This window comes from Oncorhynchus mykiss, chromosome 11 (assembly GCF_057628025.1).
Source record: "Oncorhynchus mykiss isolate SJ-2025 chromosome 11, ASM5762802v1, whole genome shotgun sequence".
Classification (NCBI taxonomy): Eukaryota; Metazoa; Chordata; class Actinopteri; order Salmoniformes; family Salmonidae; genus Oncorhynchus; species Oncorhynchus mykiss.
In genome coordinates this window covers 15,417,830-15,443,983 of record NC_143032.1, presented here as the reverse complement: position 1 = coordinate 15,443,983, position 26,154 = coordinate 15,417,830, and the positions used below count along the sequence as shown (strand labels likewise).

At 46.5% G+C, this 26,154-nt stretch overlaps 3 protein-coding genes across 6 annotated transcripts in view; all 3 read right to left on the bottom strand.

Annotated features, from left to right (window-relative positions):
* The window catches only part of spata13 (spermatogenesis associated 13), a 37,607-nt gene extending 18,874 nt beyond the window's left edge, over positions 1–18,733 (bottom strand). For 2 of the 4 annotated variants that reach the window (XM_090189516.1, XM_090189517.1), the window contains exons 1-3: positions 18,136–18,639; positions 8,632–8,809; positions 2,478–4,127 (exon numbers count right to left, since the gene is read on the bottom strand). In XM_090189516.1, the coding sequence (XP_090045642.1) occupies positions 2,478–3,986 (1,509 nt within the window). In that variant the 5' untranslated portion in view covers positions 3,987–4,127; positions 8,632–8,809; positions 18,136–18,639. Of the gene's footprint in view, positions 1–2,477; positions 4,128–8,631; positions 8,810–18,135 lie in introns of all 4 variants that reach the window. The other 2 variants (XM_090189515.1, XM_036934982.2) reach the window with 2 other exon arrangements.
* Positions 18,734–19,338: 605 nt separating this feature from the next.
* Positions 19,339–20,468, bottom strand: c1qtnf9 (C1q and TNF related 9). The gene is given in 7 exon segments (XM_090189042.1): positions 19,339–19,414; positions 19,416–19,528; positions 19,530–19,729; positions 19,732–19,765; positions 19,768–20,011; positions 20,117–20,171; positions 20,282–20,468. Coding segments are annotated over 7 exon segments (909 nt in total).
* A 771-nt stretch (positions 20,469–21,239) lies between these two features.
* tagln3b (transgelin 3b) lies at positions 21,240–25,996 on the bottom strand. Its single transcript, XM_021620273.3, has 5 exons — positions 24,816–25,996; positions 23,698–23,984; positions 23,292–23,466; positions 22,745–22,847; positions 21,240–22,632 (listed from the first exon to the last, which is right to left on the bottom strand). Exons 2-5 carry the CDS (start codon positions 23,875–23,877, stop codon positions 22,491–22,493), a joined length of 600 nt encoding a protein of 199 aa, XP_021475948.1. The 5' UTR covers positions 23,878–23,984; positions 24,816–25,996; the 3' UTR covers positions 21,240–22,490.
* Between the last annotated feature and the right edge of the window lie 158 nt (positions 25,997–26,154).

Genomic DNA, 26,154 nt, shown 5'->3' with positions numbered 1-26,154 from the left:
TCAGCTCCCATCTGAAGGCTGGGGGGCATTCAGGACGTACTGTTCAGCTCCCATCTGAAGGCTGGGGGGCATTCAGGACGTACTGTTCAGCCCCCATCTGAAGGCTGGGGGGCATTCAGGACATACTGTTCAGCCCCCATCTGAAGGCTGGGGGGCATTCAGGACATACTGTTCAGCTCCCATCTGAAGGCTGGGGGGCATTCAGGACATACTGTTCAGCTCCCATCTGAAGGCTGGGGGGCATTCAGGACATACTGTTCAGCCCCCATCTGAAGGCTGGGGGGCATTCAGGACGTACTGTTCAGCCCCCATCTGAAGGCTGGGGGGCATTCAGGACATACTGTTCAGCCCCCATCTGAAGGCTGGGGGGCATTCAGGACATACTGTTCAGCTCCCATCTGAAGGCTGGGGGGCATTCAGGACATACTGTTCAGCTCCCATCTGAAGGCTGGGGGGCATTCAGGACGTACTGTTCAGCTCCCATCTGAAGGCTGGGGGGCATTCAGGACATACTGTTCAGCCCCCATCTGAAGGCTGGGGGGCATTCAGGACATACTGTTCAGCTCCCATCTGAAGGCTAGGGGGCATTCAGGACGTACTGTTCAGCTCCCATCTGAAGGCTAGGGGGCATTCAGGACGTACTGTTCAGCCCCCATCTGAAGGCTGGGGGGCATTCAGGACATACTGTTCAGCTCCCATCTGAAGGCTAGGGGGCATTCAGGACGTACTGTTCAGCCCCCATCTGAAGGCTGGGGGGCATTCAGGACATACTGTTCAGCCCCCATCTGAAGGCTGGGGGGCATTCAGGACGTACTGTTCAGCCCCCATCTGAAGGCTGGGGGGCATTCAGGACATACTGTTCAGCTCCCATCTGAAGGCTAGGGGGCATTCAGGACGTACTGTTCAGCCCCCATCTGAAGGCTGGGGGGCATTCAGGACATACTGTTCAGCTCCCATCTGAAGGCTGGGGGGCATTCAGGACATACTGTTCAGCCCCCATCTGAAGGCTGGGGGGCATTCAGGACATACTGTTCAGCCCCCATCTGAAGGCTGGGGGGCATTCAGGACATACTGTTCAGCTCCCATCTGAAGGCTGGGGGGCATTCAGGACGTACTGTTCAGCCCCCATCTGAAGGCTGGGGGGCATTCAGGACATACTGTTCAGCCCCCATCTGAAGGCTGGGGGGCATTCAGGACATACTGTTCAGCCCCCATCTGAAGGCTGGGGGGCATTCAGGACATACTGTTCAGCCCCCATCTGAAGGCTGGGGGGCATTCAGGACATACTGTTCAGCCCCCATCTGAGGACTGGGGGCATTCAGGACATACTGTTCAGCTCCCATCTGAGGACTGGGGGCATTCAGGACATACTGTTCAGCCCCCATCTGAAGGCTGGGGGGCATTCAGGACATACTGTTCAGCTCCCATCTGAAGGCTGGGGGGCATTCAGGACATACTGTTCAGCCCCCATCTGAAGGCTGGGGGGCATTCAGGACATACTGTTCAGCCCCCATCTGAAGGCTGGGGGGCATTCAGGACGTACTGTTCAGCCCCCATCTGAAGGCTGGGGGGCATTCAGGACATACTGTTCAGCTCCCATCTGAAGGCTGGGGGGCATTCAGGACATACTGTTCAGCCCCCATCTGAAGGCTGGGGGGCATTCAGGACATACTGTTCAGCCCCCATCTGAAGGCTGGGGGGCATTCAGGACGTACTGTTCAGCCCCCATCTGAAGGCTGGGGGGCATTCAGGATGTACTGTTCAGCCCCCATCTGAAGGCTGGGGGGCATTCAGGACGTACTGTTCAGCTCCCACCTGAAGGCTGGGGGGCATTCAGGACGTATTGCGGGTTGCCAACATATCCTAATGACTATGATCACACTTCCTCAATTCAAATATTATGGTGACACTATACCAAAGATGGTTTGGTACGGTTTAGAAACTTGGGAACCAAGTTCACGTTATCAGTAGGGCTAGGCGGGATACCGGATTTGACTTTACACCGGTATTGATGCCGAGACCGGTTTGGGTTTATACTTTACCTTCTCTAATGGTATTTGAATGTTTAGTTTGTTAAATATGATATGCCATGTGACACGTCCATGTTTATTGTTTACACCGTAATACCTCTCTTCTCTCTCCATGCAGTGTTCCTCACAGACCTAGCCCCGCCCTCTGTCACTCAAGCTTCACATTTTTGTTGCTTGACCACAAGCCATTTGCTTTCAGTCTGCACGGTCAATGTTGACGACAACGAGTGTTTCCACTTTACTTCTTAATATAAATCCACAAGCTTTCTATGATCAAATCACTGTTCCCTTTGAGCCCGCTGATCAACAACAATATGTAGAGGATGGGGTCACTACCAGCACATCACTTTCACCTGATAACACCTTTCAGATCAGTAGGCAAGCAATTCCAAAGCACTACAGGACAGAGCCAGTGTAGCATTTTGGACTATCAAAGTATTCTCTTACCTGCTTTGGTTCCGTCTTTCCCTCTGCGTTGACGTCTGGCTGGTGTTTGCTGTGACTCCCACAGGGCTCCCGCTGGGGGTGTGGAGCGGAATCACACCGTGCTCTCCACCCGTCTCCCTGTCTCTCCTGAGGCCTGTCCCCCTCACACAGGCTGCTCCTCTGAGCACGAGCACTCAGGGAAAATGAGGTTGTAGTGAAAGGCTGGTTAATGCTGGGAAAAGCGAAGACATGGTCTGGTCCCTCCTGGGGCTCTATGGGGAACAGGGCTGGGTGGTACTCAGACTGGGGCTGGGGGTGGATGGTAGGCGTGTGTTCCAGTCGTACTGAAGTGCTATTCCTCTTCCTCTCCGCTGCAGCTCTCGTTCTGGCGGGCAAGGGCCGGCGTTGGCGGTCGCTGGCGGGCAGGCAGGGCGTGCGGCGCGAGTAGTCGTCATGGAGACGGCTGAGGGGTGACAAGGGGGTCACGGGGGAGCCCGGAGAGGTGACAGGAGGCGGGTTAGGTCTGCGTCTCACGGTCAGGTCAGTTATACTGCCCACTAGCTTCAACATGTGGCCCTTGGCCCCCACTGGACTCCTAAAGCGAACAGGGCTCTGGCTGCGGTCCCTAAGGTCACCGGATGAGGCACTGGCTGTTCTCTGGATGCTGCGGTCCCCATTGGCACCTGGGGAGTCTGTCTGAGGAGAGGGACAGGGGACTTTGTGTCTGAAAGGGCCCTTGAAGAGGTGTAGGTTGTCTGCACTCTTGCTCAGTCTGCTTAGCGCATTCACGTTTTCATTCACACTCTCCTCCAAATGGAGGTTCACCTCTGACACTGAACCGGAGCCTGAACCTGGCCTCTGATTGGTTAAAACCCCCAGTCCTGGACCCTCCCCTCGTTTCCCCTCCCCAGCGTCCAGCAGTGAGATGCGCCCCGCCCCGTACGCTCTCCGGATACTCCTGGAGAACCATGTGTTTCTCTGTAGTCCATCTTCCTCATCTACTACCTCCTCCTCATCTTCATTGTCAGAACCATAAGGGCTCAACCCAGCCATCTGTTGGCCAATAGACACCCCATTGGAGACTCTATAGCCCTTCCCACATCTAAGTCTAGGGCTCTGATTGGTTGTGACCATTACATTATCTCCACCCTGGATGGCTGCCGAGGTGTACTCGTCATCCTGATTGGCTGTCCCTCGGTTCTGGATACCCTGGAGCACTGAGGAGCGTAGCTTCTTAAAGGAGCCCATGACGGTCAGCCCTGACAGGCCTGGCCAAACCTGCGGGACCCCGGCACTGGATGGAGGGCCCTGGAAAGAGAGGGGCCTGATGGAGCCCTGACTGTCCCCAGGAACAGTGCACTTCTTCTGGGTAGAGAAGAGCCTCATGATCCTGGAGGGGTGGCCTATCACAGGGCTGGACCAGGTGGCTGTGTTGAACCCGTTCAGTCTACTCTCTTCACTGTTAAAGTCACAGGTCATGGGCTGTACCTGAGCATCACACCCAGACAGCAGAGACGGGGGCACTGCCATCGAAACATGAGCCTTCAAGGGGTAAAAGTCGCTGAGGGGTCGGGGTCGGGCTGGAGGTCGAAGGTCAGGGTCGGATGTGGAGCTACGGCGGTAGGAGAGAGAATCCTCGCTGGTGGACGGGGTTCCATCGCTCTGCCATGCCTAAAGAAACAATAGGCATGTTATATCATTGTTTTATCACTCTTACTATGTACAGTGTCCTTGCCTAAAGAAACAATAGGCATGCTATATCATTGTTTTATCACTCTTACTATGTACAGTGTCCTTGCCTAAAGAAACAATAGGCATGTTATATCATTGTTTTATCACTCTTACTATGTAGTGTCCTTGAAGACACTTTGATTTCAATGTTTTATTATCCCTTATTACAACGCTAAACACAGTGATAATAAGAGCAGGTTAGCCCCCTAGTACCAGTAGCCTTTAACTAGCATTAACGCTAGGCCTTTTATATAAACGGCATTTAGCAGATCTAAAACAGGTCTTATTCAGAGCCACTTACAGGGGCAATTAGGGTTAAGAGTGCCTTGCTCAAGGACACAGACAGAATCCCCCCCCCCCAAAGCTAGTCAGCTTGGGGATTCAAACCAGCGACCTTTCGGTTACTGGCCCAGTGCTCTTAACCGCTAGCCTACACACACTCCCTCCTTACACACAGCCCTCAATGTGGAACAAGACAGCGGGTGTACACCGTCAACTCTAAAGACCTTTCATTAAGTATTTTACACCAGAGGCACATAAAAACACACTGCGAATTCAGAATGTCATTCAGAGAAACAGAGAAAATACACATTATTCAAGTAACAGATGTAAAGAAGGACTAATTATCTGTTCCGACAAATGAAGAACGAATGCCACTGTCAGTATAATGTTTAGCCAATAATACTATGCATTTAGGAGTGTGCGAACGGCATGTCGCTGTGAAGAGTGAATTGAATCTCTTACAGTAACCTAAACCTTAGTGTGTATGTGAGTGTAAGAAAAAAAGAGGGCATGAGATTCCTCTGCTTTGTCTCTACAGCATGTGTTTCTCAGCTTTGAGTGAGAGAGGATGGGAGAAAGATATCGCGTGTCTCTCACTGTGGGATGCCATGTGAATCTCCTTGGCAATGTATATTTTCTATGGGCAAGGAGCAGTCGGCCCCAGCGCAGGGATGAGTGTGTGTGCGCGAGCGCAGAGGTTAATGCAGGCCAGTCTTCGATGAAAGGTTTTGTGAGCATGACTAAGCAATGAGAATCACTAATCCATTGTGATTAATGCCACAAATTGCCCATTTTCTCCAGATTTGGCCGATGGAGAGTGGGAAAGCTGGTGTGACCCCTGCCTGTGCTTCCATCCTGGGATCTGTGCAGTTTAACGCTCTCTACATCTGTTTGCCTCACTCTACCTACCTCCCTCCCCGTCCACATCTGTCCCCCTTACTCGTGTCTCACTCTCTCTCCACTTGACTCTCTCCAATTGACTGCTCTCCTCTCCCTCCCTCCCTCCTCCCCTTCTCTCTCTTCACCCCTCCCCTCTCCCCTCCTCTCTCCCCCCCCTCTCCCTCTCTCCCCACGCCCCTCCCCTCTCCCCTCCTCTCTCCCCCCCTCTCCCTCTCTCCCCACGCCCCTCCCCCCCTCTCCCCACCTCTCTCCCCCTCTCCCCTCCCACCTCTCTCTCCCCCTCTCTCCCCTCCTCTCCCCACGCCCCTCTCTCCCCTCCTCTCCCCACGCCCCTCCTCTCTCCCCCTCTCCACACGCCCCTCCTCTCTCCCCCTCTCCACACGCCCCTCTTCTCTCCCCCTCTCCCCACACCCCCCCTCCCCCCACGCCCCTCCTCTCCCCTCCCCTCCTCGCCCCTCCTCTCTCCACGCCCCTCTCTCCCCTCCTCTCTCCCCCTCGCCACACGCCCCTCTCTCCCCTCCTCTCTCCCCCTCGCCACACGCCCCTCCTCTCCCCCTCTCCACACGCCCCTCCTCTCTCCCCCTCTCCACACGCCCCTCCTCTCTCCCCCTCTCCACACGCCCCTCCTCTCTCCCCCTCTCCCCACGCCCCCCCTCCACACGCCCCTCCTCTCCCCACGCCCCCCCTCTCTCCCCCTCTCCCCACGCCCCCCCTCTCTCCCCCTCTCCCCACGCCCCTCCCCACGCCCCTCTCTCCCCTCCTCTCTCCCCCTCTCCACACGCCCCTCCTCTCTCCCCCTCTCCACACGCCCCTCCTCTCTCCCCCTCTCCACACGCCCCTCCTCTCTCCCCCTCTCCACACGCCCCTCTTCTCTCCCCCTCTCCACACGCCCCTCTTCTCTCCCCCTCTCCACACGCCCCTCTTCTCTCCCCCTCTCCACACGCCCCTCTTCTCTCCCCCTCTCCACACGCCCCTCTTCTCTCCCCCTCTCCACACGCCCCTCTTCTCTCCCCCTCTCCCCACGCCCCTCTTCTCTCCCCCTCTCCACACGCCCCTCTTCTCTCCCCCTCTCCCCACGCCCCTCTCCCCACGCCCCTCCTCTCCACGCCCCTCCCCTCCCCCCACCCCCCTCTCCCCCCACGCCCCCCCCAGGGGTGCTACCCACTATATTCAAACCATAGAATAATCACCATTTGTCCATGATTCCAACAGTTCAATTAACTAGGCCTAGATGTTTTTGCCCATATCATGCTGTGTGAAACAGTGTGGGAAATGATAGTAAAATTGAAGGAAATGCTGAAAATGATTTTTGTTTGGAGTTGGATTGAACAGTATAAATGGAGAAAGCCCCATTGAAATCCCTTATAATGTATGCGTTGTCCCACTAGGGTCATGAACTAATGAGAAAGCATATTTAGAACATGTGTTATTCAAAAACATGAAATACCGCCAAAAATGTGACAAATATCGTGACATGACATTTTGTCCATATCGGCAGCCCTAAGTAAGACAAGGTTGGGGAATGAAAGACTGCTCTAGCACTGAAAGGGCACACCAAGGCAGTCCTCTATCAATGCATTACCTCATACTCACCTTATCTTCCTATTCTACCACTCGCTCCACTACCTTGCACAATGCACACTACCCCTATGGCTTCTCTCTCAACCTGGTGCCAACATCCACAGCCCAGTTGGGACCTGTTTATTTGGCACGATACATCATAGGGTTCTGTTTCAAAGGAGTTGGAGTTACTGCCAGTACTTAAAATCTAGAGATCAGCCAACTTATTGTGTGTAGTTTTGCCCTGGCCAGCACAATAAGCTGCGTAGGACAGTGGAACCTCCTACCGTACTAGGTGCTACTCTACCCTCTTAGTACAACTAGTACATACAGTTGAAGTCGGAAGTTTACATACACCTTAGCCAATTACATTTAAACTCAGTTTGACAATTCCTGACATTTAATCCTAGTAAAAATTCCCTGTTTTAGGTCAGTTAGGATCCCCACTTTATTTTAAGAATGTGAAATGTCAGAATAATAGTAGAGAGAATGATTTCAGCTTTCTATTTCTTTCATCACATTCCCAGTGGGTCCGAGGTTTACATACACTCAATTAGTATTTTGTAGCATTGCCTTTAAAATAGTTTAACTTGGGTCAAACGCTTCAGGTAGCCTTCCAGAATCTTCCCACTAAGTTGGGTGAATTTTGGCCCATTCCTCCTGACAGAGCTGGTATAACGGAGTCAGGTTTGTAGGCCTCCTTGCTCGCACAAGCTTTTTCAGTTCTGCCCACACATTTTCTGTGGGATTGAAGTCAGTGCTTTGTGATGGCCACTCCAATACCTTGACTTTGTTGTCCTTAAGCCATTTTGCCACAACTTTGGATGTATGCTTGGTGTCATTGTCCAGTTGCAAACCGTAGTCTGGCTTTATGGCGGTTTTGGAGCAGTGGCTTCTTCCTGGCTGAGCGGCCTTTCAGGTTAAGTCGATATAGGACTCGTTTTACTGTGGATATAGATACTTTTGTACCCGTTTCCTCCAGCATCTTCACAAGGTCCTTTGCTGTTGTTCTGGGATTGATTTGCACTTTTCTCACCAAACTACCTTCATCTCTAGGAGACAGAACGCGTCTCCTTCCTGAGCGGTATGACGGCTGCGTGGTCCCATGGTGTTTATACTTGCGTACTATTGTTTGTACAGATGAACATGGTACCTTTAGACGTTTGGAAATTGCTCCCAAGAATGAACCAGACTTGTGGAGGTCTCAAAAAAAAAAAAAATCTGATGTCGGCTTATTTCTTTTGATTTTCCCATGATGTCAAGCAAAAGAGGCACTGAGTTTAAAGGTAGGCATTGAAATACATCCACAGGAACACCTCCAATTCACTCAAATTATGTCAATTAGCCCATCAGAAGCTTCTAAAGCCATGACATCATTTTCTGGAATTTTCTAAGCTGTTTAAAGGCACAGTCAACTTAGTGTATGTAAATTTCTGACCCACTGGAATTGTCATACAGTGAATTATAAGTGAAATAATCCGTTTGTAAACAATCATTGGAAAAATTACTTGTGTCATGCACAAAGTAGATGTCCTAACCAACTTGCCAAAACTATAGTTTAACAAGAAATCTGTGGAGTGTTTGAAAAACAACCTACGTGTATGTAAACTTCTGACTTCAACTGTACTACAGCACTATGCAGGCTATTTAAGATATGCTTGAACAATATGGAAGCTGAATGTGAGTGGTTCTCTGGGGTTACCTTTCCAGGTCAGGGTTCCTGTGTGGTTGCAGGTGAAGCCTGGGAGCTAGTGGTGCTCTGGCTCTCAGGTCCAGAGTTAATTAAGAGAGAGGAGAGAAGAGTAGCCCCCCACACGACTGCCAGCTGGAGCCAGCCTCAGATTAGACTCCCAGAGAGAGGAGGGCTGGGGTCACACAAACTGAAAGACATGCACATTTACACATACTTCAGAAGACACTGTCAAGGCCAACTCAGTATACATGTGCCCCCCCACACACACGGGGGGGACGGGCACTTAGGCAGGCATTCTCTTGGTCATCAACTCCCTTCCCTTTGGGCTGATGAAGTCACAGCCTTATGTAAGGAGTCATAAACATATAATCATTAATGAACTCCAGCCCCCAATTCAGCTTCACAGAACCAACGTATGTCCTGCCCCAGGCCAAGTTCAAGCTAATTGGGCAGAGATGAGCGGAGAGTTAAACTAAATAAACAATATTCTCTGTCTAGACAAGGGAAAGCCACTTCTCTAGCGGTTTCTCTCATTTTGGTAGCTAAGCCATGGGACCCAGACAGAATTGGCCAAAAGCACTAGCACAGCCATTCTTTGGTAAGCTGCTAATTTTACTGGTTGTCTGCTTAGCTGAGTGATTGAATCTAGCTAGCCAGGCTCATCAGTGCTGTCCTGACCAGAGAATAACATGTTCAGGAAAAATAACTTAATAAAACACTAAAAACCAACAACTAGTGAAAGTATGCAAATGGTTTATTCTTTGTATCCCTTCCATGTTAGCCAAGCTGATACGCATGTAGGAGACCTTCCATGTTAGCCACGCTGATACGCATGTAGGAGACCTTCCATGTTAGCCAAGCTGATACGCATGTAGGAGACCTTCCATGTTAGCCAAGCTGATACGCATGTAGGAGACCTTCCATGTTAGCCACGCTGATACCCATGTAGGAGACCTTCCATGTTAGCCAAGCTGATACGCATGTAGGAGACCTTCCATGTTAGCCAAGCTGATACGCATGTAGGAGACCTTCCATGTTAGCCACGCTGATACGCATGTAGGAGACCTTCCATGTTAGCCACGCTGATACGCATGTAGGAGACCTTCCATGTTAGCCACGCTGATACGCATGTAGGAGACCTTCCATGTTAGCCACGCTGATACGCATGTAGGAGACCTTCCATGTTAGCCAAGCTGATACGCATGTAGGAGACCTTCCATGTTAGCCACGCTGATACCCATGTAGGAGACCTTCCATGTTAGCCAAGCTGATACGCATGTAGGAGACCTTCCATGTTAGCCACGCTGATACGCATGTAGGAGACCTTCCATGTTAGCCAAGCTGATACGCATGTAGGAGACCTTCCATGTTAGCCAAGCTGATACGCATGTAGGAGACCTTCCATGTTAGCCAAGCTGATACGCATGTAGGAAACCTTCCATGTTAGCCATGCTGATACCCATGTAGGAGACCTTCCATGTTAGCCAAGCTGATACGCATGTAGGAGACCTTCCATGTTAGCCACGCTGATACGCATGTAGGAGACCTTCCATGTTAGCCACGCTGATACGCATGTAGGAGACCTTCCATGTTAGCCACGCTGATACGCATGTAGGAGACCTTCCATGTTAGCCACGCTGATACGCATGTAGGAGACCTTCCATGTTAGCCAAGCTGATACGCATGTAGGAGACCTTCCATGTTAGCCACGCTGATACGCATGTAGGAGACCTTCCATGTTAGCCACGCTGATACGCATGTAGGAGACCTTCCATGTTAGCCACGCTGATACGCATGTAGGAGACCTTCCATGTTAGCCACGCTGATACGCATGTAGGAGACCTTCCATGTTAGCCAAGCTGATACGCATGTAGGAGACCTTCCATGTTAGCCACGCTGATACGCATGTAGGAGACCTTCCATGTTAGCCAAGCTGATACGCATGTAGGAGACCTTCCATGTTAGCCACGCTGATACGCATGTAGGAGACCTTCCATGTTAGCCAAGCTGATACGCATGTAGGAGACCTTCCATGTTAGCCACGCTGATACGCATGTAGGAGACCTTCCATGTTAGCCAAGCTGATACGCATGTAGGAGACCTTCCATGTTAGCCAAGCTGATACGCATGTAGGAGACCTTCCATGTTAGCCAAGCTGATACGCATGTAGGAGACCTTCCATGTTAGCCATGCTGATACCCATGTAGGAGACCTTCCATGTTAGCCACGCTGATACGCATGTAGGAGACCTTCCATGTTAGCCACGCTGATACGCATGTAGGAGACCTTCCATGTTAGCCACGCTGATACGCATGTAGGAGACCTTCCATGTTAGCCACGCTGATACGCATGTAGGAGATCTTCCATGTTAGCCACGCTGATACGCATGTAGGAGACCTTCCATGTTAGCCACGCTGATACGCATGTAGGAGACCTTCCATGTTAGCCACGCTGATACGCATGTAGGAGACCTTCCATGTTAGCCAAGCTGATACGCATGTAGGAGACCTTCCATGTTAGCCACGCTGATACCCATGTAGGAGACCTTCCATGTTAGCCAAGCTGATACGCATGTAGGAGACCTTCCATGTTAGCCACGCTGATACGCATGTAGGAGACCTTCCATGTTAGCCAAGCTGATACGCATGTAGGAGACCTTCCATGTTAGCCAAGCTGATACGCATGTAGGAGACCTTCCATGTTAGCCAAGCTGATACGCATGTAGGAGACCTTCCATGTTAGCCACGCTGATACCCATGTAGGAGACCTTCCATGTTAGCCAAGCTGATACGCATGTAGGAGACCTTCCATGTTAGCCACGCTGATACGCATGTAGGAGACCTTCCATGTTAGCCACGCTGATACGCATGTAGGAGACCTTCCATGTTAGCCACGCTGATACCCATGTAGGAGACCTTCCATGTTAGCCACGCTGATACGCATGTAGGAGACCTTCCATGTTAGCCAAGCTGATACGCATGTAGGAGACCTTCCATGTTAGCCACGCTGATACGCATGTAGGAGACCTTCCATGTTAGCCACGCTGATACGCATGTAGGAGACCTTCCATGTTAGCCACGCTGATACCCATGTAGGAGACCTTCCATGTTAGCCACGCTGATACGCATGTAGGAGACCTTCCATGTTAGCCACGCTGATACGCATGTAGGAGACCTTCCATGTTAGCCACGCTGATACGCATGTAGGAGACCTTCCATGTTAGCCACGCTGATACGCATGTAGGAGACCTTCCATGTTAGCCACGCTGATACGCATGTAGGAGACCTTCCATGTTAGCCACGCTGATACCCATGTAGGAGACCTTCCATGTTAGCCACGCTGATACGTATGAGACCAGCCTAATTAGCCTAATTGTAGCCTAATTGTTAGAGCATTGGGCCAGTAACTGAAAGATTGCTGGATCGAATCCCAGAGCTGGCAAAGTAAAACATCTGTCATTCTGTCCCTGAACAGGGCAGTTAACGCACTGTTCCCCGGTAGGGGGTCATTGTAAATAAGAATTTGTTCTTAACTCACTTGCCTAGTTAAAGGTTAAATAAAATAATAAAAACAGACCTAAGGGAGTGGTTGTGTGTGTGTGTAAAACTAACCATTCTGTGGTCCAAAGAGAAGTGGAGTTTCTATGAGTTAGATGTAACACAGATGGCTCCCTACACCAAGCCCCTTTCAGCATGTGTTTGTTCCTCTCCCAGGACTAATCAGGGGGCTTTACCAGTCTGTGCAGCACTTGTTTCCTCTATGGCACAGTCAAAAAGCAACACACACTATGAGTTGGTCATATATAATACTTCATGCCTTCAGAAACTATTCATACCTCTTGATTAATTCCACATTTTGTTGTGTCCCCCCCAACTATACACAATACTCCATAGTGACAAGGTGAAAACATGCTAGCAAAATTGTAACTAGGCCACTCAGGAACATTCAACGTCGTCTTGGAAGGCAACTCCAATGTAGATTTAGCCTAGAATTTTAGGTTTTTGTCCTGCTGAAATGTGAATTTGTCTCCCAGTCTGAAAGCAGACAACCAGCTTTTCCCTGTGCTTAGCTCTATTCGTTACTTATCACAAAAAACTATGTAGTCCTTGCCGATGACAAACATACCCATAACATGATGCAGCCACAACCATGCTTGAAAATATGAAGAGTGGTACTCAGTGATGTGTTTGCGCCAAGCAACATTTTTAGCAGTTTTACACAAAGTATGCATTTAAAAATATATGTTTTTTTTATTCTGTACAGGCTTCCTTCCTTCTTTTCACTTTGTCAATTAGGTTAGTATTGTGGAGTAACTACAATGTTGTTGATCCATCCTCAGTTCCCCTATCAAAGCCATTATTAAAGGACACTATCTTTGTAATGACACACCATCCAAAGTGTAATAACTTCACCGTGCACAAAAGAACATTCAATGTCTTTTACCCCCCCCCCCCCCCTTTTTGAAATCTATCAATAGGTGCCCTAACTTAAGAGGCATTGGAAAACCTCCCTGGTCTTTGTGGTTGAATCTGTTTGAAATTCACTGCTCAACTGAGGGACCTTACTGATAGTTGTATGTGTGGGGTAAAGAGATGAGGTAATCATTCAAAAATCATGTTACACATTATTGCACAATTAGTGCACAACTTGTGACTTAAGCAAATTTACTCCTGAAATGATTTAGGCTTGCCATAACAAAAGGGTTTAATATTTATTGACTCAAGACATTTCAGCTTTTCATTTTCTATTAATTTGTAAAAAAATAAAAAAATAAAAAAAACATGATTCCATTTTTGACATTATGGGGTAGTGTGTGTAGGAAATTGAAGTAAATAAAAATCTACATTTAATCAATTTAGGCTGTAAAACAACAGAATATAGACAAAGTCCAGGGGTGTGAATACTTTGAAGGCACTGTATAGTCCGAATCAGGGAAGCCTTTCGACCAGTTTGGGAAATTCCACCCACTCAGACTTTCCCACCAATCCATCCACTTCCTGTTCCAGAGGCGGGACGTCTGCCACACCCACTCTACCTTTAAATGGCAGCCTGACAAACCTACCTGTCGTATTCCGTGTTAGTATCAGTTCAGTTATTTCTTACCTTTCCCCTCACTATGGATGTTTTCTGTTTTTTCTGTTCCTGTTATATTGTTCCTTTGAGCACATTATTGTTTAATTGCCCCCGTTGTGTGCCATGTGCTCATTGGTTTTCCTTAAAGGTCCAATGCAGCCATTTTTATCAAACAAAACCTCTACAGGATTGGTGGGTCCCCCTGCGGGACGGTTGAGCTAACGTAGACTAATGCGATTAGCGTGAGGTTCTAAGTAACAAGACAATTAGACAGACATATCTGAAAATGCAGAAAACTTAAATTCATGTTAATCTAACTGCACTCTCCATTTTACAGTGGCTATTACAGTGAAAGAATACCATGCGATTGTTTGAGGAGAGTGCACAGTCATGAACTTAAATGTATTAAACCAATTAGGCACATTTGGGCAGTCTTGATACAACATTTTGAACAGAAATGCAATGGTTAATTGAGTCAGTCTAAAACTTTGCACATACACAGCTACCATATAGTGGCCAAAATCTAAATTGCACCTGGGCTGGAATAATACATTATGGTCTTTCTCTGGCATTTCAAAGATGATGGTACAAAAAAATATATATATATTTGTATTATCTTTTACCAGATCTAATGTGTTATATTCTCCTACATTAATTTCACATTTCCACAAGCTTCAAAGTGTTTCCTTTCAAATGATATCAAGAACATGCATATCCTTGCTCAGGTCCTGAGCTACAGGCAGTTAGATTTGGGTATGTCACTTTAGGCGAAAATTGAAAAAAAGGGCTCCATCCTTAAGAGGTTTTTAAGTACCTTACTGTGGTTGATTTAAATTAAAAATGGTCAAAAAGCTTCATAGCTTCATAGCAAAGAGCAAACTGAAAACTAGCTGTTTTTAGCAGAGAGGTTTGGAACATTTTCTTATTGATCTATTAACCCTTTACACTCATACCCATATACAAGTTCAAGAATGGCAGATTTGGGCATTGATGAGCTCCTAAATTGGAGCACAGTGGCTGTACAGTAACATGCCATAAATGACATCAGAGCTCAGGCTCTGCGCTTCACAGCTCTGTATGAGTTTTGACTGACAGATGTTCTTTGTTGTCTTGGTGAGGAAATGTTGTAAATGAAGAGAACTCAATGTATTTTAAAAGATGAGATGTTGAGGATTATAATAACACAGCTTTGATATACAAGCAAGCCAAACACCCGTGAGTCCAAATGTGCACTTCACATTTCCACATCATAAAACTCATGTCATATACAGTGTCAACATTTATAATCACTGTTTGATGTACACTACAAGATGACATTGCGTCATACCCTGGGTTTTCCGGAACAGAACAAGCCCGTTTGTCTATTGTGAGGAAGATTTGGCGCGGAACACACCTGAATGCACTCATGACTCCTTACTATGCGCACCAAAATTACAATCTGTTTCTTAAGCCCATACCAACAACAAACCAACCTTCAATACAGTCCTTTGCCTAAAAACCTTATCAGTTTTTACAACCAGAGGGAGTACTGCACTCTACAGCTACTGAAAAACAACTCTAGACTCCAGCTTATTGGAATGGATTGTTTAAATATTCCGCCATATTGGTGGATCCATGTCAAATCATATGGAATTCAGAACCATGTGTTTCTAGGCTATATAAAGTATACTCAGAAAACGATATCTTTGGATGCCATCTATACAAGGAATCGGATGGAATCTAGATCACAGAGAGCGCCTGCTAATTGTGTATATAGTAGACTGCTCTAGCTACTATCAGGGAGGGAAAGAGGAATATAAAATCATTCACTTTCCTCCCATCACAGTCTGCCCTTTATAACTGTTAAAATGTCTTTAAGTCATCTTTTATCATTTAGCCTATATAGAATCACATCTAAATTCTGAGGAAGTGATTTCCAAAGATAGGGCACTGGCAGCCCTGTCTGTGTGCTTGTTCACAAGAATCATCCTAAGCCTGGCACAGGGCAGATTCACTAATCTCTATATACACGGCACAATCTCTTATTGCCCAGTTGTTTGCCATTTGGGCTGATTTATGGAATCTGACTAGCTCAGGCCTGCATACAAGCAGTAGCCTACTCCTAAATGTTCCAAGATGCTGCCGATAGAAATGTCCAGTATAGAACAGCTGACACAGCTGACTCTGTAGCAAAGTTCAATTTTTATTTTATCTACACAATATAGCCCATTTCTGTCTGAATGTTCTGTAACACTGCACCTTCCTAAATAAGCACATGTTGCTTATTGAAGTCATCTCACAATGACCCAATTCCTTTTCTTATGACAGAGGGCATACCGAGAGCGAGAGCACGCCCCTCCCCCTCTTGATCGTGGGAAGCCAGGTATTGGGTAGAGGGTGTCACCCACTTTCTCCGTCTCGTTCACACATGCACCTGATATGCTACTGTCTGTGGTCTGTCAGAACTGAATGGGAAATCCAACACCAAGCTCAGAGGACAAAACGCTAATATGAACACTAGGACATGTAGGAATGCTAAACGCATACATATCTGACCTAACAAGACAGTAGCAGCATTCTTCAGGAGTGGATTATATACAATAATAAACTGGTTCCTGAATGCTGATTGGAAAGCCGTGGTATATTGAAAGCCATGGTATATCAGACCATATACCACGGGTATAACAAAACATTATTTCTACTACTCCAATTATGTTGGTAACCAGTTTATAATAGCAATACGGCACCTCGGGGGTTCGTGGCTAAAATGCCACGTAGAGGTCGACCGATTATGATTTTTTTCAATGCCAATACCGATTATTGGAGAACCAAAAAGCAGATACCGATTAATCTTTTTATTTATTCATTTGTAATAATGACAATTACAACAATACTGAATGTTACTGTATTCACGTAACAGGCAGTCAGTCTCCTTGTGGAGTGCAACAAGAGAGAGGCAGGTCGTTATTGCGTTGGACTAGTTAACTGTAAGGTTGCAAGATTGGATCCCCGAGCTGACAAGGTGAAAATCTGTTGTTCTGCCCCTGAACAAGGCAGTTAACCCACCGTTCCTTGGCTGTCATTGAAAATAAGAATGTGTTCTTAACTGACTTGCCTAGTTAAATAAAAGGTGTAATTACATTTTATTAAATTTAAAAAAAAATAATCAAATTGGCGCCCAAAAATACCGATTTCCAATTGTTATGAAAACTTGAAATCGGCCATAATTAATCGCCCATTCCGATTAATCGGTCGACCTCTAATACCACGGCTAAGGGCTGTATACATGCACACTGCATTGCGTTGTGCTCAAGAAGGTTTGTAATTGCTTCATTAACAGCTGATCTTCATAACTAAAGCTGGGGGACAGCTGTGAGTGGAAAAACAAGCTCTGAGCAAGTTCTAGAACCATGAAATATGTTTGACTGAAAAGCATGAGATTTGGTATGCTACAATACTTTAATGGTCAAAATTCATACAAATTTCCTACTTAAATGTTTCAAATAAAGTCTAAACTTAATATGAAGAATTATGGTTTCATTCGGAAATGACAAAATTTACTTGTGGATGCTCAGGTTGACTTTCCCACGGAATTACCCATAAGCTTCTCTGAGACCATGGACATGAGCATTTATGAGGCAAAGTTCAAACAAAGTTGGACAATCACAAAGATCCATATAAGTCCCACTGCTGTGACACGGTGGATTTACAAGTGTGTAAAACAGAACCTGTCTCCTATATACCCGTGTTAATATATGGATACTGGAACACTGGAATGAAAATGCAAAGTTTGTGTGATGTGTTCAGATAGATATGAGTTCTCCCCTGACGCAGGATAGAACCTTACTTGCCTAGTTAAATAAAACTCTCCATCTATACAGGTCGAACTGTTCTGTGGTTCCATCTCCCTGGTGTACGGGCGCGTGACAGTTGGGTTTGCGAGTCTACAAAGATGTCATTCAGTGGGAAACAATCTACTACTGTTACAAATCCATACTGAAAAGGAAGTATAAGTAACAGGGAATTTTTCAAATGAAAAAGAGCTGGAGAATGACATGTTAAAGGCGATTATGTTACAGTTCTTCCGCGTAAGCCAGCAAAACACCCCCCGAGGAAAAAGTGCTTATTTATGTGCTTTTAATTAACTTATGTTTTCGCCATAAACCTCTTACTTTGTAGTTGACCGAGCCCCCACCCCTCCTCTCCACCTCTATAGAAGTGCCTGGCATCCCCCACATCACTATAACAACCGAGGGAGTAATGCACTACAACGACCCCCCTATTTTCTTCGTTAACGTTACAGAAACAAACCAATACTAGAACCCAAACGAATTTGATCAATAGACTGACACATTTAGATCCTCAAATCAAAATAGTTCACCAGTTTGATGTAAGTCATACATTTTTTACAATTGAACAATTGATATGGCATTGAACTGCAAGTTGGTCACATTTGCTTACCCTTCTCATAGTCGTGTTGTTCTGTGCCACCGATATTTGTCATCAACAGAGTAGCAGCTGTTTTTGTTGATTAGTTAGCCATCCTCGGTCAACGCTTTACTAAAATGGTTAGTTAGCAAGCTAGCTACTTAAGTCCAAAGGTCTGCTGGGTCCTGCAATCGATGATTACACACGAAAACATGTCGGAAGTAGCAGGCTACTGCTGCTGGTTCAACTGGCTTGCAAGATGTCGAGACAAATGGCTAACTTCGCTCCTTGCAACATGAAACAGTAGGCTAACATGAGTTTGCTACCTGGGAAGTTCTAAAATATTCACAAAACGGAAAACTCAATTGTAAAAGGTTTCGGGCAAGTAAGCATCTGCCGTTGGGTATACAAGTGGATAAATGATAAAAGTGGTTCAAACAAACTCAGAAATCCGTTGGTACTCAAGTGTGAGAGGCTGGTCGATTCTTTGGAGCTCGAGCTGTCGTTACTGGACGGCGTCGGTGCACTTGTTGCAGTGATTGCTTGGGGGCGGAGTTTGAGTTCCACATTTACTCAAAGGACGTTTTGCACTGATTATTTTGTGGTCTGACCGCAAGAGGACCTCACCGCCGAGAGCCAAGTTAAACAGAACGTGAACACTGCAGTAAAGCACGCCCATAGCAGGTTGCGCTCCATTGAGAAAAAACAGCCGTGTATTATATATAAGTGCTAACGTCTTTGGACTTCATTTCTGGCACCAACATTTGGAATGCCTTTAAAAAAATTACATAATCTTCCAGTTTGTGGTATTGCGAAGCTCATCCTGTTTTCTAATCATTCCCGCACCCAGGAAGTCATGACATTGCACCAGCTGATACAGCCTATTGCCACACATTGATTTATGAATATTGTAGCCAGCATATCACATTGTACACAGGAGTAGTAAATTAAAGACAGTCAATGGGATTTTACATTGTATATTATGGTATTGAAATCAAACAAGATACAATAACACTTGTCAAATGAAATCTGTCAGATTGGTGAGTTATCAGAGGAGATATGATCTTAAATAATAGGCTATATCAGCCGTAGCATAAAAATATTACAAAAACGTTATTTCTATTTCTATTTGATTAAAACATGTTTTATTACTGTAGGCTACTACATTCATCTATAACAGGTGGTAATCATTTCCAGCGTAACATCCTATAAGCAAATTCACTGAGTCATGTGGGCCTAATCTGCACCGAAGAGCAGGAACCCAGAGAAGGTTGTATCATCATCTTCATCAGCAAACAGCCCGTTAAAGAGCCATCTGCAGCCACACTTTGTCCCCCTTCTTCAGGTGCAGGACAGCCCCGCCTGCTGCCTGGTCCTCACTGCTCGTGTAGTTATCCATGGTGTGGATAACTGCTCGTGTAGTTATCCTTCAACCCGTTTCTCACTAATGCTACTTTTACATCACGGGAGAACACAGTGATGTGGTAGGTGAAGTAGTAGGCCCCAGCCAGAGCGCAGGTGAACCGTCCGGTCTGTGAGTCGTAATGGTTCTGCCTGTTGTAGATCACCGTGTCGAACCTGATCGGCATGTTCTCCGGTGGGAGTTTGGTGTATTCGGTTAAACCGATGTGTCCCCCTTCTCCCCCTTGTCCCCTGTCTCGCCGCCTGATTCCCTTGCTCTCCGTCGTAACCAATGTTGCCTTTGAACCCTGGGGGGCCGAGATCTCCCTTCGGACCTGGTCGTCCTGGGGGTCCCAAGGGCCCTTGGATGCCTCGCTCAGGTAACCTGATCTCCTTGAGGCCCATGTGCCCTGAGACTCCTTGGGGCCCCATCTTCCCCGGTGGCCTCTTCTCTCCATTCTCACCCCATTTTCCCTTGATTCCTGCCAGGCCAGCCGTACCTGCAGATACAAGGATAATAGAATTATGTTAATACTGCTTGTCAGAGAAAGCCAGTGGTGATAACTGTACAAAGTATTTTCATTATAAAATAAAATACAGTCTCACCCAGCTCCCCTTGTCTTCTTTGGGGCCACTCTGTCCTGTTTGTCCGGTGATGCTGATTTCCCCTTTAATGAATAAAATGACCAAGAACTTTCAAAAATGTATCAGCATGGGACCAGAAAAGCTGATTTCAATTGAGACTTATCTAGCAGAGGAGGTTGTGCCATTATCTTACCTCGGTCTCCCTTGTCACCTCTGAACCCGTCTCGTCCATCTCGGCCTGGCATTCCGTTGTGGCCTGGGTCTCCTGGTATTCCTGGGTATCCACAAACACATAAGTTCTTCTTGAATTCTTCATGTGCTATGCACCTCACAGCCAGCAGGAGGAGCAAAAGAGTGACTCTGAGTCTAACACCCATCATGGGCCCTCAAGGGCCAATGCTTCAAAGACTTCCAATTGAGTATTCTCGCTCCCCATTCTCTGGATTTGTAATGACCAGCTTGGACTGTGCTGGGAGTACAGTATCTATCACCATAGGGATGTTAGCAAGGCAACAAAATGGTGGTGTTTCGTATTGCTTCCCTGTAGCAATGCATGCAGGATTTCAATTCTGGCTTGTGGTTATTACATCCGCACAGTAATTTGAGTGGCTGTCTAGCTCCTCTTGAATGAGGTCATCAAATGAAAATGTGCAGGGAGTATCAGGGATAAAGAGCAAGATTAATATTGGATGCCCAATTTGTCCTAATCGATTTCATTTTTAATGTCAAAGTAGGATAAAACGTCCCCTAGCTAGCGCCTGAAATCATTAGCAACAGAACACAATAGTAGAGACACTCCGGATGGGGAGATGTTACCTCGTGTGTTTATCTTCTATATCTGAAACATCAATAGAACAATGTTGTTAAAATGTTTGCCCCCATAAATTAGACCATTGCCATAAACTCTGACCTTTCCAGCTAGTGTTCTAGAACCTTTACATCTGTCACTACCCCCATCGGAATGCCTAGGAAGAGTGATTGTTTTAAACAACATTCTCCTATCTTCACAGATAGCATTCCTTAGAAGTCTGGTATACTTTCCTGATACTGGAAATCCATTGGGATATATATTAGAAAACCAAAGATATAGATGTCCAAGAGCAATGACTTTAGTATATTTCACAGATCAGAAAAACAATACGATTCCAGAATCAGTTTTCACCTAATTTATTATGTTTTCTACACACAATGATTCAGATATAAACATATTTGTTTATGTAAACATGACAAATTACATTGAAGGGGAAAAAAAATACATTCAAGCAATATCAGGCCTGGAACAAAATGATCCTACTGTCACTTTCATACTGTGGGTCTTTAACAATCATGGGATTGACTGAAACACACATGGACAGTGGGCACATACAAGTACATTACATCAATTATACATAAGTAATAAATGCACAGCACAGAATGTTAGTACAAAAACAGAACTGAATTTAGGTCAATGAATTCCTCTGCATTAGGGTGGGTGGCGTCTCTTATACAAGGCATAGTTTATGGTCCCTTTACTATATTAACCAGGCACAATGTGATGGTCATTTGGTTACAGAAGTTACCGCAAAGTCTTCACATATTGACACAAGACATCCGAGGCCTCATCGTTCACCGAGTTCCATTCGGTTACACATTAAACTTTTCATGAGGTATAGCAAACCCTCCCAAAGGACTATACAATGACTCAGACACACCTACTGTACATACAAACAAACAGTTAATTAAAAGATGTAACATGCTATAACGTTTCGTGCTGTAATATTTGTTAGAAGTGTAAAATGCTATTTGCTTGTTTTGTAGAGGGATGACTTCAATCTTGGGTTCTCTGTACCGACTGAATTACGAAGACTTCATCCACTGAAGGGAATGGCTAGCAGGACTATATGGATGGAGAGAGTGGGACCATATGGATGGAGAGAGTGGGACCATATGGATGGAGAGAGTGGGACCATATGGATGGAGAGAGTGGGACCATATGGATGGAGAGAGTGGGACCATATGGATGGAGAGAGTGGGACCATATGGATGGAGAGAGTGGGACCATATGGATGGAGAGAGTGGGACCATATGGATGGAGAGAGTGGGACCATATGAATGGAGAGAGTGGGACCATTTGGATGGAGAGCGGGGGTGGGGGAAGCAGAAAGCACTGAGGTCTATAGAATTGTGGTTGGGGTATAAGGAGCACTCTGTTTGGGTTGAGGATGAACAGTAAAAGCATGTGTGTGTGTGTGTGTGTGTGTGTGTATGTGTGTGCTCGTGTGATTTGCTAGTGCTTCTGGGGAAGGGGGAAAAGTGGTTGGGTCATATCATGAGGTTCCAGGGGCGTGATGGAGCTTTCTTCTGGAGTACACAGCCATGCAGAGGGAGAGGCTGGCAGCTGGCTGAGCGGCTGGCTGGTGTCTCTACATGATCTGGCGGTGCGATCCGTAGCCTGTCATGCCAGACTGAGAGGCCCCGCGGTTGCTTCCCATCTGCAGACCAATCAGACTCTGGCCTTGACGAAGCTGGTCCTCAGAGAACTCCCGCCGGTAACCCTGGGCTTTCCTACACAGGCCAGGACAGACAGGACAGTTGAGACATAGAACAACACTCACACAACATTAAGATAACACTGCCACAGAGTTTTCCAAGTAAGGGGTCGTGGCCAGTCCATTACCTGTGGAACCAGTCGCGGTCGCCACGGTAATGTCCATCGTCCTTGGTGAGGGCGACACTACCTAGGGCCATCAGGGTTCTCTGCACTGCGGCCATATCCTTCCCTGTAACCATAGCAACAGTCCTCACAAACACTGGATCACACCCAGACAGCAAAGAACAGGCAAACAGGTTCCAAATAAAACAAACTTTAAACACAGCTACCTCTTGAGTCATATGTCAAAAAGTATTTCAATGTCTCCATGGAGTATCACCCATATAGTGGACTATAAATAGCCTGGATACCAACCAGTCTGTTTAGCTATCATTCCACTTCCTGCCCCTCTGTGTCATATGACACGGAGTACAATGAGCGGAATGTTAGCAGAAACAGACTGGCTCCCAGACTATACAGGCTCTTGTAAATGTAATGTGAGTATTGAAGGTACTGTACAGGCAGAAAGAGCTCAGCAGAGACAAGACTGTGAGAGTCCCCGTAATTGGACATGCATGTCAATGTCACATGGATGTATGGAGACATGATATGTGTCAGTGAACTGTCAGCCCACCTTCCCACAGGTCCACGGTCTGGAAGATGTCTGTGGTGATGACTCCGTAGACCTCTGCTGCCTGCAGGAACTGGGAGATCTTCTCCATCTGCTTAAAGGCCATCTGTGTCTCCAGAATCTTCTTGATTGGCTCCTTACCACGCGGGTACAGGCTATTGATGAGCCTACAGAGAATCTACAGGGAGGAGAAGAGAACAGGGGAGTAAGAGGAATACAGATACATGGATAAAGAAGGTAAGTAGAGAGGGAGAAAGGAAGAGATTCGTCAAGGAAAAGAGGGAGAGAGAAACAAAGCAGAGGTAAGCATAAATTGGTCTCATTGTTAGCTTGTATAAGCGACCGTCCTCTATCAATGACTGCAGTCCAGTCAATCTTATTGAGCTTGTTCATTGTCATGCCGACTCACTGTTCCATCCATCAGCCATGTCTGGAAGTTCTGTCTGCCTGGCTGTGGTCTCTCCAGGTTCCCCCCACACTGAGCTACGATCCAGTCCACCAGCCGGGCCTCCAAGTCTAGATTATACTTCAGCTCTATCTTCTCCTGCACCTCCTTGCTCAGCCCGTAACTGGGTCCCCTGTTAGCCATTGCTCCTTCTGTCCTGCTCACCCAGACAGACAGACAGACGGACAAGTAGTCTGCAGCTCTGCTGACCAACACCCTGGAGCAGTTTCAGCACTGGCAGCCTGCACCTGCTGTACAAAAACAATACATCATGTACAAAACTGAACATTGTCAAGCAATATAATGTTTGTATTAAAGTCCAGTTATTGACATCAGAGCCATAAATAATGCATAGGCTTCATAGTAGTCACTTTGTTCATTCTGAGCCAGCATTTCTTAATTGTTTATTTTTTTTTGTACATTTTAGTCATTTAAAATACACTCTTATCCAGACCGACTTACATGATAAATTAGGGTTAGTGCCTTGCTCAATATAAGGTTTTTCACCTAATCGGCTCGGGATTTGAACTTTTCGCTTACTGGCCCAACGCTTTTAACCATTAGTCTACCTGTCGTCGTTTTTCTATCATAAACTGCATCACCTGTTGTTTTCCTAATTTCACGTCCTTTCCTCACACTCCATCCTCTGCTTTCTCCCTAATGGCAACTGTGTCCCTTACAGGACAGGCACATCCCCAGAGAACCAGAGCACTTGCCGGAATGGGTGTGGTCCTTGGCACCCGTCCTGCACAGGGACACGCACATTCTAATGAGATAGCCTATGGTAGCCTAGACTGTGTACGGGATGAGCATAAAATCGAAAAGCAATCGCATTGCATTGATTGTGTAGCCAACTATGAACGCGAAAAAAAAGCGTAACTTTTTTCACAATAAAACTGATTTAGAAATTAGGAAGGCAAGATTATATTTTTTAATCATGCACATGTTCGTAATAGCCCCTTTGAAATTGAATAAACTAGCAGTGACGTTTAATTATTAATCCACAAATATATATATATTTTGAAACGAACGTTTCATGCTCTGAATAAATAATGATGAATAAAAGCTCTGGGTACACTTACTATAAAGAAGAGGATAGTTATTTTGTCCGGTAGCTGTTGTGCCGTTAATTCCGCTGAGCTGGTCGGGGCAGAGGATGCTGAACTGCTGAAGCATGCATTAAGCGGTGACGCGTGCGTGGGGCGAGGCTGGACTCAGTGTCGGGGAGTTGCAAACCACTGGTTTTATATGTGCGGGCGCCACGAGGAGGCTCCCTCGAGATGTCTCATTCAGAATGAGACAGGACAGCAGAAACAAGAGGATGTGGACAGCAAGGCAAGGCAAGGCGAGTCCCCAGGCCCCAGCCAGCTAAGGCAAGGCGAGTCCCCAGGCCCCAGCCAGCTAAGGCAAGGAGAGTCCCAGCCAGCAAAGGTGGGTCCTGGCCCCAGTTAAGGCAGGGTATGTCCCCCTCCCCCATCCCCAACCCAGCTAAGAAAGGTGATTTCCAAAAGGTGCATGACATAAAGTGTTCACTTCTCATTGTTGATGTATTTGTCCTTACTACTCGCGTATGTATTATTTTATTAGGATCCTCACTAGTTGCTGCTACAACAATGCACCTGATGGAGTGCAGAATCAATATTTACAGAAGAGAAACCAAATATTTTCACCCTTACATCTATCTTAAATGTTTCTGCAGATTTGGAAGGCACAGAACAGCCTGTTAGTGGCTGTTGCCTCTCAGTTTCAATAATGAGAGCCATTGCTCTGCTTTAATTGGGTTACAGTTACAGAAGTGGACACCAGATAGATCTGGAAAGAGAGGCTGGGTGCGGTGTACTCTACAGTACTGATATGACAACATGCATCACAGACTGGAAAAAGTCTCTAGACAACATTGAAATACAGGAAATAGAGATTCATGCTTTTCTAGAATGTCTGAATATCAGAAAGGCTTTTGAACATGTCAATGCTATACTACTGTATCCTTTGACTGTCAGGCTAAAATAACTTCAGTAGTATTCTCACCATCACTCTGTGTGTTGGCATTTCCAGCCCTTGTCTCTACATATTAGTCAGTTACTCAGTGATCTATATTAAACATAACCCAGGCAGGATTTTCTTACTCCCTGATGCATGCATATGTTTGAGTGATGTCACCCAGTTGGTGTTGTGATGCGGAGGTGACTGATTGCATATATTCTGTCTAAGAGTGAAAGGTCAGAGCAGCAGTTAGAGGGTCAGAGAGAGTTACTGCATCTGCTGCAGCAGGTCTGGCTTTCTGCCCCATTGAACACAGTCCAATGACCAACAACATACTAATCAACAGCCCATTGGCTCCAACCGGGCCAGGCATTTCATTACACCAAACCAATGGGATGTATATTATGAAAATAAATGAAACAAGGCAATGTTTGGTGG